General features: G+C 35.4%; 1 protein-coding gene across 2 annotated transcripts in view; it reads left to right on the top strand.

The window, feature by feature from the left end:
- LOC149805910 (protocadherin Fat 4-like) overlaps positions 1-16565 on the top strand; it is a 274413-nt gene that overhangs the window by 121472 nt on the left and 136376 nt on the right. For both annotated transcript variants that reach the window (XM_089950674.1, XM_089950675.1), the window contains exons 27-31: positions 4372-4572; positions 11385-11519; positions 12016-12204; positions 12750-12890; positions 13185-13523. In XM_089950674.1, the coding sequence (XP_089806800.1) occupies positions 4372-4572; positions 11385-11519; positions 12016-12204; positions 12750-12890; positions 13185-13523 (1005 nt within the window). The remainder of the gene's footprint in view (positions 1-4371; positions 4573-11384; positions 11520-12015; positions 12205-12749; positions 12891-13184; positions 13524-16565) is intronic.

Raw genomic sequence — 16565 nt, 5'->3', positions numbered from 1 at the left:
GGATCATGAAATCCTTTTGAAGAAACTGAAAATCTACCAATGTGATGAAAGCACAGTTAGATGGTTTACTTCATACTTAAGTGAGAGAAGACAACATGTTTATATAAGTAATGTTCTGTCTGAACCTTGAACAGTTAGATATGGAGTACCACAAGGCTCAATTCTAGGTCCATTACTGTTTATTTTATTTATTAATGACCTACAACTTTTACTGGGGGACTCAATATCATCTTCAAATCTCTATGCAGATGACACAACATTGTCAGACATCCAAAACACAAAGCATGAACTTGAAATTTCTTTATAGAATGCCCTAAACAAACTTGACAACTGGTGCACATGCAATGGCATGGTGGTAAATACTGGCAAAACTAAAATATAACTTATCTCAACATGGCAAAAAAGGACAAATCTTGATAGTGATGAACTATGTCTAACATGGAAGGATAAAAATTTGCAAATGGTCTGTCATGATAGACTACTTGGTATTTTGGTAGATAATGACCTATCATGGACTGAACACATCAAACATATCAGTAAAAAAGACAATTCAAGCTTATGGGTCAGTAGGATAAGACATTTTCTTCCTGAACAGCACAGAAATCTATTTTATAACAGTTACATACAACCCTATTTAGACTATTGTAATACGGTATGGGGTAATTCAAATAATACAAACATAGCAAAGCTGGTACATCTTCAAAAAGGAGCATTTGGGCTAATATCAATCCAGATAGAAAGCAAGGAAAATTTAGCCAGTAAGTTACAACTATTACCTGTTAAAGACCAAATCTGTTTGAGAAAAGCCAAATTAATAAACAGGATATCCAATAATAGTGCTCCTGAATATTTACATTCACTATTCCAGTATAGGCTACCTGGCAATACTCCCTATCTGTGATCCACGTCTACCAAACAATATAAAAGTCCCAACCCAAATAAGGAATTATTTTTAAAAAGTTTCCAATACTCTGGAACTTTGCTATGGAATAGTATTCCAGCTGAGATTAGAAATGCCCACTCTATTTCCTTCTTCCAAACCTAATATATCCAATGGCTTCAGAGATACAGCTAAAATAAATAAATTCCTTTGTATGAGGGCCTGAAGGTTACGATTAGGTCTTAGCTAATTGTGTTACCCTCTTTAAATAAAGTCATTGCTATTGTTATTACTATTATTATTATTATTATTATTATTATGTGGTTTTGTAGATATTAATATCCCTTCTTTATTCACACATTATTTTAAATTGTATACATACATTAAAAAATGAATTACACATTAGATGTTTTGTGAAAGATCCTGCATGTACATAACTGGGGCAGGACCTTGAGATATACTTTGCAGATGTGTAATTCCCTGTCTGAATTGCAGATATGTATTTACTGTTTAGCTTTGGAGTCTCAAAAATGTTGTATAGACATTTGAATGAATTTAATATGCAGTCACAGGCAAGGGGACTTTTTTTCTTACTTTTCAAATAGAACATAGGTTTAGGACCAGTAAGTGACCCTTTTTCTTCCACTCTACTTATTGAATAGACACTCTACTTCAAGCAAATTTCACGGCAAGTTTCACAGACTAACAGTAATTAAATACATTCAATTTTACACAGAAAGCTCATTAATTTGCAGTACATTCAAACTATCAGTGTTTATCTTTTCATTTAATACAAGAAATTATGAATGCATTGAATTTAAAGAGATAATTGAAGAATATATTTTTAAATAATTGAAGATCTTTTTCAGACATGTGAACTTGATTTGTAATATTCATTTGGATATATTTTAACAAGAAAATTGCAAACTATATTGCAATAATGTTCTGTTTTCATCTCTTTTTTTCTACATGATATGTCACAAGAATTTAAAATGTAAGCATACAATTCACTCTGTGTCCCAATGTTGCAAACATTTTAACATTGTAAGAAGAGGTAATTCATCTAAAATTGCATCACAATTAAACCAGCTGCTGCTCTCTGTGATAATCTACCTTTATGTTGCAAATGTTTGTCAGTTTATCCTCACATTTACTAAACAAATTCGATTCTTCGGTAATTTTAATAGGCAAATTGTAAGCCCCTTCATTTAAACATGCTCTTTAAAAAATGATTCTGCAGACAATATTTGTGAAACTCTGTAACTGTAATGGATGTTAGCTAGGTGTGTTATTTTAGATGATTTATATTAAGGAACATCTCTTTGGAATTAAACATGGAGAGGTTTTCTCCAAACTTGGGACATTGCTAACTATAATTTGAATTGAGACACCAATAAATGAGTCCTTCTTACTTTGTCTGGATTTTTACTAATTTCAGTATAAGATTTAAGTGGCAAAGTACTTACTCTCTCTTTCATGTTTGATGTCACTTTGCACACTAACTTTTTCTGAGAACTCATTGTCAAACATTCTGTCCAAAATACTGCTGTCCACCTCAACAAATATTAATTTCTTGGCCTAGATACTGTAAAATGGACATAAAATGACAATTCTGGCTTCTTACAGTACTTTACCATTATCATCAGCAGCAAAAGTCACCATGTTCACCCAATATGACTGCATTTCTTAAAATTATACACTTTTTTAATAATTTAAAATGATTAGCATTAAATCATTCCCAATCTTTTATAAATGGATTAGTATTGAAAAAGTTGATCCAGGCTGGGTATGCAATATGGAAATTTTCGGTGTCTGATACGGAATATGTGATATGTAATCATATATTGTATCTGTATATCAAACACCAGATAAGCCATGTAAGACCAAATGGGTACGAAGTAAATGGGTATGCAGTAAATGGGTATGAAGCAAATGGGTATGAAGTAAATGGGTATGCAGTATATGGGTATTTGCAGTAAATGGGTATTTGCAGTATATGGGCATTTGCAGTATATGGGCATTTGCAGTATATGGGCATTTGCAGTATATGGGTATTTGCAGTAAATGGGTATGCAGTAATGAGCATTACATGCTTATTCTGTGGATGCTTGAAGATCTGTATTGTATGTTACTATAGTGATTTAACAGGTTTCCTCTTGTAAAACATTGGAGATCTTGAGGTCTTAAACTATGTAACAGAAAAGAAGCAAAATGCACCCTAGAATATTACAATGTGAAAATTCAAAAGACAGTTTTATGAATTAAATTCCAAATAATCCTAAAATACAGTTTTATGAATTAAATTCCAAATAATCCTAAATGTCCAATTACAAGTCCAATGTATAGAATCTCTGAATGCATTCCAATAGCCTTGAACATCTTGATGTACAAAAAGTGTCTTCAGTATCTGATATACCAATAGTCTTTAGTGTCCTGATTTACCAATGATGCAGTCAAGAATGTCCTAGAATCAATTCATAACATTCCTAACATTATGTGTTAATCTAGTCAATGAGCACTTAGTATTCAAATGAATAATTTAAAGCAACAAGTCTTCTAGAATAATGTCTTGAACACAGCTATAAGCTCTGATAATAAATGATTCCACAGACATATCTTAATATAGGAATGAGTTATTTCTTTAACAAGTACCCTTGTATAAAATGTTTCACTTCACCTGCAATGCAGTAGAATGTTCAGGAAAACTATGACATTCAAATGGAAAATTCCACTGACTCATAAACAAGGCTTGAACTAAAATTTTGTTCAACATTTGTGTACAGCTTAACAATCATGACAGAAGTGAAGTTTGCAAAAACTCCATCTACAATCCACAATCACAAAAATTGAAGTACACAATATGGATATACATAACACCATTATTAACAAGTGTCATCGTGACATTTGCATGGTCCTATAAAGTGAATGTTTTCAATAACAATCTCTGTTCAGCAATCACCTCACATCAAAAGCCCCCTTTCTTACTTTCTGGACATGTCATCCTTATCCTTGTCAACAGCACTTTATTTCATTTGTTCAATTCTTTGAAATGAAATGCATGATACAATGTGAAATCCAAAAATGCTTAGTTCAGTTCTTTCAAATGAAATGCACGATACAGTGTGAAATCAAAAAATGCTTAGAAATTAGAAAATCTGTGAAAAAAATGATAGATATTATCATAATGTCATTTAGTTGGTTGCAAAGAATAAAACTTTGTTTTGATATGGCATGAATTTTGAACAGTCACTGGTTAGATGTAGCATCCTGTTAATTAATGCATTATAAAATGTAGTATTCAGATTTTTCTTTACAGAATGTTCAATATGGATAACATTTTCAGATTTACTTTTGTAGGAAAAAATGCATTTTCTCATTTAATATGGTTTGGTTAATAATAATTATGTTCTTTCTGTGCCCTTAGCAATTGCAATACATTTGCATAATATATCACAGTATTACAAAATAATATGATGACCATTTCATTTCAGCTTACAATCACTGCTAAAGATAATGCTGGTATCGTAAGTAAAACAGCAACAGCAACTGTGACAGTGAATGTGAATCGTAACCTTCACGATCCACAATGGTTAAACCTTCCAGCAAATCTCCAGACCACGATCTCAATCACTGAGAATGATCCACTTGGACAAGTAGTATACACCTTGGCAGCCTCTGATGTGGATATTTTGGTGAGTTTGTATGTTGCTTATTGTACTTGTTATAATATGGTAATTAACAAATATTTTCAGCTTTGGTCCTGTAATTGGCCTCTAAAAGAGTTATTCTGTCATGAAAACTTAAAATTTGATTTGAGAAAAAAAAAATGGATTTGTGTTTTTATAGAGATGCCAACCGTTATAATACAATCTTTTTAGTGAGAATTTGGCATTCTATATTAAACTGACAATTCTTTAATATATAAAGTACTTGAGATAAAAAAAAATTAAAGGGAGTTTTTATGCAGACACATGTAGAAAGAGAAGTACATCAGTACCAGGATGATAAACTGGTACATAGGTTTTAACAGAAAAGCATGTATGAACAAGAAATCAGTGAATTTAAGTGGACAAAATGTGACAAATATGAAGAGAAAAGAAAGATGAAGATAATTAGTAAGGAAAGCATCTTTAGGATCTTTGTTGTAGAAAAAAGGTTGAAGGAATTCAAGATTTTGGAATTTGAATGATGGACTCCATTTAACCTTTTGAATCATCATTAGCTTTTTCTTATACAACCCAGTATGGTTTCACACTAAGCAATTTGGATGATAACTCAGATGCCAGAAAAATACAGACATAGTGTTGGGCAGGGCAACTGTTGCATTTTTTATCAAAACCAATAAAGTCTATAAATATTCAGATGGAAGCAAAGTGTGCTTTCTAAGTTGAATAATGATAATAAATATGAAAACCTTTATGCAGTTGTCAAGTTATTTTGATTTATTACTCACTGCCCTTCACATTGTCTATTTCTTCTTCAAATACATTACCTAACCATAATACCTTAGGAAAACTTACTACCTCGCTAATCCAGCCCTCCCAAATACTACTTTTAGCTAAAGGGAACTAAAAGTTGTCTGCCAGTCTATGTGGCAGTCAGGCAAAGTGATTTCACCATAGTTATAAGACTTGGTGGCAATGCATAATATCCCCTCAGTTATTTTTACTTCCACTTGTACCAAGAAGCATGCTCTTGTCATGAGAGACCTCACAAAAGCCAGAATCTACACTGAAGATATTCCACTACAAGTTTGAGGACTTTTTTACTTCTAAGGAAGGTATACTCCATCTATATTTCCAACATTTTTTATCATGACAGTGCTCTGCCTTTACAAGTAGCTAACATTTTGTCATCGTCAAGCATTTAGATTCTTGTACAAGGAGCCTAAGTGACATCACGTTCAGTTTGGGCCATAATTATTTCATACCCGCAAGTCTCTAGCACTTATATAACTCCTATATATGTATAATTCCATTACAAACAGGTGCATATCAGAGAGTTTCTTTTCATTTGTAGCATCCAGGCAACTTCAGTGTTTTAACTTGTATAGGCAGTCTATGGGCTTTTTCCCTACAAGTATTGCCTCATATATATACTGTGTACATCTCTATAATAATGCCTCAGTTCTTTCGGTTTTGTGAAGGTTGTTTGTGTGTAATGTAGACACTTATATACACTTCTGGATTTCTTCGTACCTGGTTGGAATAGTATAGGTTGGCTTTCTATGTTTTATTCATTGCATCCTGTGCATGCATATTTCTATAGGCTACAGTTGAGTCATGTTCATCTGCATAAACATTTCATCATGTTTAACAAGCACTTATAAGTTGCTCGCATGGGAAGCCTATGTGATTTCACAAGATAGGTTCGAACTACATTATTTATGTATGTGTAATATGTCTTTATGCTCTTCAGAAACTCTTTATACATGTACAACTCTGGTACATAACAGATGAGTTTCATTTAACATGGTATCCTTAGTCTTGGAACACCATGCTTCAATGATTCTACCTGTGAATGCTGTCCTTTACCTTCCCTACTGAGGTAGCATTTTAATAGAGATCATCTGCTATCACTTTTTTCCATGTAACTATCATTTGGTATAGCTCTGTGCCCACACGGTATTCAAACACCATATTCAGGCCCACAGTGTTATGACTTCTCCCCTGTGCAGGTAGTCATTATAATTTACCTGTATGGTTCATTGCTTTATTAGAGTGTTATCAATTTCTGGGTCAACCTTTCATGCTTTAGCTCTGCATAGACACTGTTCAAAAGACAGGTGCATGGCTACAGTTTGATAAATTTTGCTCTAATTGTCTTACAGATTAGAATTATGGGCAAAGTGAAAACAATATACTGAGCTTAGAACGTGGATGTCACCAATCTGCATGCTAACTTTTCCTCAGCGTGAATCTTTATAGAAACAAGGGAGATAATTAATATACCCTTTAGCCACAAAGCGCCGGATATTGACATGCTTGGAAACAGCTCTGGCACCAAAGTCACCACCATAGGACTCAGCAGTTTTGGAACTCCCTCTACCTTGCCTCCTCCAAGTCTGACTTGATTCCTCTTATGGTACAGCGAGGGATAGAGCTAAACAAACTGCCAAGTTCCCTCTCACTGCACAGACATACGAACAGGCTACATGAATCAAATATACAATAACCCTGGTCAACTGATGATTGTAACTATATCCTCCTCACATGTGTGGCATACATATGTTGTGACAGGTCTAGGCCATATACAAGGGATGATGAAAGGTCAAACATCAATATTATGGGCTCTATCAATAACAGCCCAGCTTCCAATATGTCAAACCTGACTTTTGCAGACATGTGCAGGGACCAACCTAACTTGTACAACCTCAAGACACTCATTTGGCATGATACTATGAATAGCTCCTAAGGCTTTAACAAACGTCACTTTGCAATTTTTCTACACTCTGCCATGAGCCTCTTTATTTAGTAAATGTCTTGAAGTCACTCTTTCTTATTCAGGGCATTCAACAAGTTTGGTGAGTGACAGACTGTAAGTCTTAAGCATTACAACCTCACCGCAGACAACCAAGATGATGTGCTTGTTCTACAGTAAAATCATCTATGACACTGGAAGATTTAGCCTTCTGAGCCTCCACTGTGGACATTTTATATCTTGGAGATTTGTTCTTCTCCTTCCTGGTGACTCCATGAACAACATGCACCAGAGCTTCAGTATCTGTTGATCTTACAATGGAAAAGAACATTCTGACTTCAGTTACTTTCACATTCTGGGAGCACTACAGATGTTCTGACCTGCCTTCATCATCAATTTGTCAGTGGTTCTGCCTTTGCCCCCAACAGTTGATTATAAGTGATATGACAGCTTTGAGGATGACACTGACACATTCCATATGTATGGGTTTGACACTCATCAGTTAGTGTATGCATGGCGCAGAGCAATATCATCACCGTTCTCTCTGGATATCTTCCAACTGATGAAACATAGCTTATCTTCTCTCACTCTGAATACTTCAGCCCTGCATAGGAGTCAGTTTCAAGAATGGCTCAAGTGATGAGCAGAGCCACTCAACACATTTTGGCCTATTCCATAACTGCAGCTGACAGTCCAAGTGGTGGAATGCATCTCTGCGCCCTCTGTCTGGTCTGCACTTATCTGAAGGACCACTATGTGGCCAAGCTAAGGACACATTCTTTATCCTCTATCCTTTTGTTTAATGGCATGATAGATGAAGTCTGCAAACAAGTTATCAAGGAAACATTTCTCTCCCTCCTACAACCACAGTGTGGATACAAGGATAGTAAGGGAAATCAACAAAAGGAAACAAGGGCCACTTATATGACACAGACCTCTGCAAACTATCTTATTGAGTTCCACTTGTCAAAAGTTAATTTTTTCACATACCAAGCATATATAGCAATGAGAGGGTTCTGTTATTTGTTCCACACCTTATCTTGGTACCAACAGTAAATGAATCTGTACGACTGGTCATCAGCCAAAGCATCCTCTACCAATTCTTCCACACCCCTTGGTTCCCGCTGCAAACACCACAGTGCATTATTAACCCTATCCATGAGGGAGACTTTGTCATCACTGTGGACTAAGAAGGCACATACCTTCATGTTTCTATTCACAAGGCTTTCAGGACATTCCTGCGATTCAACATCATACACCAATTATGGGCACACCAATTGTGGCTCAGCGTCTGCACCTGGATCTTTGCTTGTCTGATGAATCGAGTAATGGCCCATGTCCAAACCATTTCTATAGCAACATCATCAAATTAAATGGATGACATCTTGCAGCAACATCAGTGATTTAGCTCTAACAAGACATGATAACTCTTGTTACCAATCTGGACTTCCCATCAACAGGGAAAAAATCTGACCTAGTACCATCGCAATGATTTGTTCACCTAGGTATGGAGTTTAATACAAATGCAACACATTTTGTCTCCCTTAGGCTTGGGCATTGAAACAACCCATAGTACCACTTTACTTTCAAGGAAATTCTATCCGCATGAAAATCCTTTCACCTTCAATGCTTGCACAGTGCGGTAGCCAACCTCATAGCCCTAGCTTGCCTTCTACTGCATTGCTAATATTTACTCTGCACAATTGGAGTCCTCAAGTTTGCCCACTGGACCATACTCTCACCATCGGCACCCATTTAAGGCACCAGATTTGAAATTGGGAGCATCATAATTTGGCTCATGGTGGGTATACATCTACATGTCCATCCGCTCTAGATTACAGTCTGTACCGATGCAAGTATGAAAGGCTGGGGAGCCTGCCTACCACTATCATTTTGGTACGACTATCTGTGCATGCTCTCCCCTGGAATGATATCTTCATATCAATAATTCTGTTGAGAACGGTTATTGTGAAGGCCTTTCACTGGTTGAAGGAATATTTAGTTGGCAAGGGAGTCCTCTTTCTATCCAACAACTCTGCAATGGTGACTTATCTCAAACAACAAGGAAAAACCAATCCTACAATCATGGTGATTTATTTCCAGCAACAAGGAGGCATTAGCATTAGCCCTATGCTCTGATCACAAATGAAGGCAAATGGCAGATTTTCACACAGTGGTACACAAAGGAACTTATCCAACCTCTCCAGGCATCTATACCAAAGTTGGCTAATTTTTCATTATGCTTTTCAAAGAGAAAACGTTAGCACCAACTATGATCAAAGGTTACCGCTCCATGATCACGGACACTTTTGATCATTATGGGAGAGATGATATCGGACAAGCCCAGGACTTGTCAGACCTTCTCATCAACCCTGTGCATATATGGCCAAAAATGTTAACCCTATGCCCAATGTGGAACTTATCTCGGGTATTAAACTGGCTGGACAAGACACCTTTTGAACCGATTTCAAGTTCATCTTTGGCACTCCTTTTCCAACAAGTTCTGCTTCCTCATAGCAATAGTGATGGCAGGCAGAATTTGTGAAATACATGCACTATCAGCTGACCTAAATTACATGCAAGTTCCAAAAAGATGGGTCAGTTCAGTCTTACTTATGACAGCATTCTCTTTCATCGCCAAGAACTGTCTCCCAACTTTGGTAATGAAACCTGTTTCACCTGGACACATAGTCCACTGAAGGCCCCTTACAAGACCCAGTCTAGAATCATGTGGTGAAACCGCACTCTGACAGATGGAGCCTCCTCCATTTGGGTTACCGCACTCTGATAGATGATGTCTCCAGGGTAAGGGGATGTACCAACCATCACCTCTTACCTATTCTCCTAAGGTATTATGACGTTATTAATGTTTTTGAAGAAACCAATTTTTCCTAGTAAAATATGTTTCATTGAGAATACTTGCCCAATTGTAATACATGTACACCCTCCTAGCCTTCTCACAGTTACATCCATAGGGAGCATGCCTTTTGCTCCAGTAGTAACGTGGTATATTCTTATACTTTGTCACCATGTCTTATACATAACAGGAGAAGATCATTCTATCTGACTGCCACATAAGTTGGAAGACAACTTTAGCTCCCTTTAGATAAAAGAAGTATCTGAGAGGACTGGATTTGCAGGGTAGTAGTAGTTCTCCTAAGGTATTATAAATGGGTAAGTATTCTCAAAGAAACATATTTTACTAGGAAAAATTGGTTCCTATTGCAATCCATTCAGTTAGTGATTTTATATCATTGTGGCCAACCATCAAAGGCCTAATTGTTGTGCAGGTAGGTACAGACTTGTAGACTTCTTGAATGGATTATCCAAGATAGGCTGCCTAGATTCTTCATAAGCATGCTAGGAGTTGGAATATGTTTATTTGCTTTCTTCCCTGCCAGAAGCACTGCTCGACATAGTAATAATTTTCATGGCTGTGTTTGTCAATCTGTCCACATACTAGATTTATGTTAATGTTAAAGGTCTTTAGATTAAACTCCATGTTCAATACATATATTGCTTTCAACCAAATGAAAGACAGACTCAAGAAAATTGAGGGTACCTTTCCAACTTAAGGAATACTTGATAAAATTACTTCCACATTAGTCATTGCAAAATTGATTATATTAGTGCAGCAAAAGTATTTACAAAGCCTAAATTACAGCCAAGTATAAATCATTTTATAGAGCTGAAAAAGTTTTTTAAAAACTCTATGGATAGGTTTTCTTTTCAATTTTCCTCAGTGTTTTAATCTGAAAAGTATTGAGGTGAAAGTGAATTGAAGGACTGAATATTCCTGACACGTTGCAAGCAAACAAGAACGTGACTTTTCTACGTGGTAACACTTCATGTTCTTCTGCTCAATTTTTAAATGCATAATGCTTTCAGTTCTGCATCCAATTTATTTAAGTATTTAATTGGTTAGTTAATATTTCCAAGCTGAGAAAAGCAGTGTACATTTCAGAACAATATTTTTATTATTCATATATTTAATATCTTTTATAGAAAACTTGTACATGCTTGTCTACTAAAATTTTAAGAATTTAACTTTCTATTGTGAACAGGAATTTTTTTTGTATTTAAGCCTCCTGACAATGAAGTGGAATATCATCTGACTGGAAATGATCTTGCTCAGAACTACTTTAAAATTGACAGCAGTAGTGGCGTCATAAGTCTCATAAGGTTGCCAGTGCAGAACAGAACTATCAGTCAGTTCACAGTAAGTATTGGTGTGGAGAGAGTATGTATTTCATAGGCATTTGATGGCACATCAACACTGGCTATACTTAATGGTGTTGTGACAGTGGGCATAACATCCCTTCTCCATTGACATACCATAGCATCCAACCAAGCCTGATCTGTGTAGGATTCAAACCTGTGACCCATGTCAAGTCAGTCTGGCCAGAAAACCACTGCATCCCCAAGAGAAAGCAAGAGAGGGATAACATTTAGATGCATTGTGATCCTTATTTCAATATGTGATTAAATAGTTCCAAACTTCATATACTCCATTCCAAAATAGATTTTAATGCGTACTACTCTAAAAGGTTACTAACCTAATGTCTTAAGACCGTCTTAACATTTTTTCTGTTGAAAGAAATAGTCACAGTTTCTGGTTGTTTTATCACAGTCATGGTTCTGGAGAATGTATAACTGTAATTCACTCAATATGATATAGATGAGATTTAATGAATATAGTTTCATGAATGTTTTAGGTTACAGTGAGCCTGACAGATAAAGGTGTACCACCCAGAACCACTGGAACAGCCACTCTATTTGTGAATGTACTCAGGAATGAGCAACCTCCTGTGTATATCAACACAAGCTACTATGTACAGTTGAGAGAGGGTGTGCCACTTGGTACCAGTGTGGTTCAAGTTTCAGCAACAGACAATGATACCAATGTACGTTTTGATTGCTCATTTACAAAGCTGATGTACTGTGTTCACCATGAGAATCATGTCCGTAAAAATATCTATTAAATGCAGAGTTTGTTAGAATGAGATAAAATATCATTATATAGTTCAGCCTAAAATTACAGTGTTTGAAAGAGTTTTCTGTAATAGAAATTGCTGTGTCTGCGAACATCACAAGCTGCATTCTGTTTTTCAGGCTAAGGTATGTTATGTGAATGTATAATATGGGAATAATGGCTACATTAAGGAGATGTAATTACTTAGTTTAAAACTTTGAATTTTATATATTTGCATCTGTGTATTTAATTGTGAGTTGGTATTTATTTCCAGCATAAAATTTTCAAGGCTTGTGATAAAGTTTAAACAAGAGTAAGAAAAATAATACAAATTGCTTGTTATGGAGCCTTAATTATTACTATCATTTTTTTAATTTCTTTATGTCAAAACCATTACTATGATGAGATCAGATAATTGTCTTTTATGCCATTCATTATATTACATATTTGGAACTGTAAAGATCACATCATTTTCAGAGCAACTTTAACCAGATTACATACAAACTCATCGGGGATGATACAGCACCAAACTTCTTTACAGTCGTCAGTTCTGGGAGCTTGGCTGGACAGATCATCACCAGTGGAAATCTATCAACTGATTCAACAGATACATTCAGGGTAAGCTGTGCTTATTTGTATGTTTGTGCAAATCATCTTAGTGGTTCATGGATTTCTGTAAAATTGAATTTTTGAAATGAAAAACATTATTTACTCTTTAAGGACAAGGCAAATCTTTATTATAGAAAAACATTTGTTATTAATAGAAAATACATCCCATAGGCAGTGTTTCCACCTTTAAAATGTAAAATAAAATATAATATGGAAAAACATGAAGATGAAGTCAAAATGAGAAGACTTTTTATTATGCTTTAACATTTATAGTTACAAAAAACCCACTTTCCTTTCTGGTAGATTCGAATTGAGGCTGCAGACAATGGTGCCTTCCAGCGCAAAGCTACAGCCTTGGTGTACGTCAAGGTTCTTCGTAACTTGAATCGTCCCCAGTGGAGATTAAACCAGTTGTTGTTAAGTGTTGTGCTCATTCCAGAAACCCAGAATGTGGACTCTGTCATTTACACCTTACCTTCAGTCACAGACAGTGATTCCACAAGTCCTGACAATATAACAAATTATAGGTTAACAAGTTCAACACCCATTCAAGGTCAGAACTATTATGAGGTTAATGCCACTACTGGAGATGTAATCATCAAGAAGGACCTCACGCGTGATCATAATACAACTCTTTACAGGGTAAGTGTTTCATTTGTACTATATGTTTTGTTTTATTGCATCTCTATTTTGAATTTAAAAAGGTCTGAAATAGTTACAAAGTTGTCTTGTTTTTTTTTTGTTTGTAACGCATAAACTGTATTTGTTTATATTGATCTAGTTCTTTCTCGATAATGATAGGTGGTAAGATCTAGGTCTATTATTTTGGGAAAACTAAACCAGAACTAAACAATTTGTATGTTCCTATTGCACTTGATTTGCCTGTGTCTGTCCATTTGTCATGAAAAGCCTCTTATCAACTTTGTTCAAAGCCCCCACAACACTCAACAAAAACACAACTGAAGTTTGAATTCATTAGTAGATCACCACTCATGAACATAGTTTTCACCCATTAGGTGAAATATATCCTTTAATCACTTGTTTCAAGCAAATATCTTCTATGTATTCCTTATGGGCTATTGCACACCTGAAATTACCCACACCTTTAATAAAACATAAGTGCCATTTGTCTGTGTAAAATATTATATTTGGATAAATACACAGGACTGTCGACTATCTCTTTTTGAACTAAAGCCACTACAGCAGATCTGTAAACACAGCTCATCAATTATACAGAAGACAAGCTTATAGTAGATCATTGTTTACTGACACCTGGATGGCAACAGATCACAAAAAGGATTAGCAGTGGCATGTCTTTTGAACTTGCCACCGCTCTCTGTAATCTACGGCCATGGAGCCCAGCAACAGTCACTGATAGGTGCTAATTTTGCATAATGTTGGTTCAAATAAAGTCTGTTAAAACAATTCAGTGTCACTTTCATTTGATATCAAATTCTGTGTGTGTGTGTGGTTTGGATTTTTCATGTAGTTTAACAATTTTTCAGTCATATCGCTGTGATGTATGCAATGTGGCAGTTTATAGTGATGGCTAGCACTGGAGCATCATGCTGCAGACATATTGCATGATGTTCCTTCCAGCTACATTATCCTGACACCATACCGACTTAACACTAACATCTTAATGCTGAACACATAGCGAGGCAGCTGTTTGTACCATTTTTATAAGTCTTTGGTATGACTCGGCTTAGTTCAAACACGCAACCCGCTGCATCCGAGGTGGATGCTCTAACCACTAGACCACTGGAGTAGTCTGAGAATTATATATTGTTGACATTGAGTAATGACTTTATGAGGTTAAATAGAATATTTTGTAGTGGACAGGACATGCTGAGCCAGATCACGTAGATTTAAAAGCAAATTAAGTATTATCTGTATTTACAAGTGGATTTATACATTTAATATCTCATTGGAGACAGTTAAGGAAAGGAAAGCTTATTTTATGAAAGATAAAATGGACGTTTTAAAGAGATTTAAATCTGGCAAAAGATGACAGAATAATTAATACTATTCTAACTGGTTTAGATGCAGATACTGGACTTAAATACATGAAAACTAGATTAGCAAGCAAAACAGACCTAGATAGTGCTCTGTTTGGGAAAGGTTGCATGGGTTGTCCATTTCAGGTGCAGTACTCAATGCATAGGCAAAGAAGTTTGATAAAGTCTTAAAGGAGCAAAATTCAGGATTTCAAGCAAGCACCGCTTGGCTATATCACTTGCAATCTCATTATGCAATAAGCTCTTACATAACGTGGAGAAATTCGGTCAACTGATAATGCTGCTGAAAAGGCAGATAAATTAATGTAAATTATCCAAGACAGCAGATATTGTGAAGAACACTTATATATCTGTGACAAAACTGGGCTGTGTTATAAACTCTTGCCAACAAAATCTAGCCATGAGATTCGATGAGCAGGACAAATAGGTATCTAAAAGAAATAGAGACAGAATAATAGCATGCACAAACAAGACAGGAAACCACAAACTTTGCACACCCCCACTTCCCGACTATTGGCAGATTTAATTCTCCATGATGCTTTCATCATGTAAACACAAACATGAATGCCATTTTTGTATGATAATAGAAAAAACTTATAGATGACAGTCACAGTATTTGAAAATTGGTTTTCAAGGAATTTATACTAAGGACTAGAACCAAACTTTTGTCTGTTATTCAATAATTTCCCAACAAACTCAGTAGCCAAAAGCTTTGTGATCAGCTATGGAAAAAATGAAAACTTCCAAGATATAGTCTCTTGATATTGCAGCATCTAAGATGACTACAGAAGAGAGCTTATAAAATCAGAAGTGATTAGCAAAAAGTCAATAACTGTTTTGAAGATGTAAACTTAAAGGAGGTGAAGTATCTTGGTAAGAATGCATTGGACAGTGAGACACCAGAGTTCATTGAGTCAGCGAGATGCTGGGAGAAGGGAATGATGGGAGCTTTCCAAAACAAAAAAGACCAGGTGGAGGAATGTGATTTTGAAGCAGTATTAAACAATCATTGAAAAATCAACACAAAATAAATGTTTTATCCAATATTGTATTATGACTCTATGAACTTAAAATAATCAACAGAAAAGAGTGAAAACCATTACATTTTGTAAACTTCATGAATTAATTTATTTCCTAGAATACAAAGAGAAAAGTTAAAAAGAACTTACAGTAATAAATCCCACGGAGTCCAAAAAGTTATATCACCAGTTCAAATGAACAAAGTTGTTATTAATTTCCAGTGCTATTTGAAGTAAGAGCCAAATCTGAAGGTGTTGATATATATGCAGTCTTGAATGTATAAATGTACCAATGACCTGAAGTATAATGATGTGCCAACAGTCTTTTGATGAATCACAGTAATATAATCCAAGATGTCATTGTTTGAATCCTCTATAATTTCAAGTTAATGTCAATGTCCAAAACTATTATTTATTAACACTACAGTGGAACCTGTCTTGAAAGACCACCCCTTCTGCCAAAACATAATGGTCTCTCATGACAGGTGGTCTCTTATAACAGGTTATAACACTATATAATCTCTAAATCTGTACATGGAGAACCTGATCTCTCAAGACAGGCAGTCTCTCATAGCAGTGGTCTCTCAAGACAGGTTTTACTGTATATATTTCCATCATATAAATAATTTGAATAAATAGTTCAACTC

The sequence above is a fragment of the Sinohyriopsis cumingii genome, chromosome 2, assembly GCF_028554795.1.
Source record: "Sinohyriopsis cumingii isolate HCF-2022 chromosome 2, ASM2855479v2, whole genome shotgun sequence".
NCBI classification, from domain to species: domain Eukaryota; kingdom Metazoa; phylum Mollusca; class Bivalvia; order Unionida; family Unionidae; genus Sinohyriopsis; species Sinohyriopsis cumingii.
Note: the sequence above shows the minus strand (reverse complement) of the source record. Positions and strands in the feature narration are given on the sequence as shown.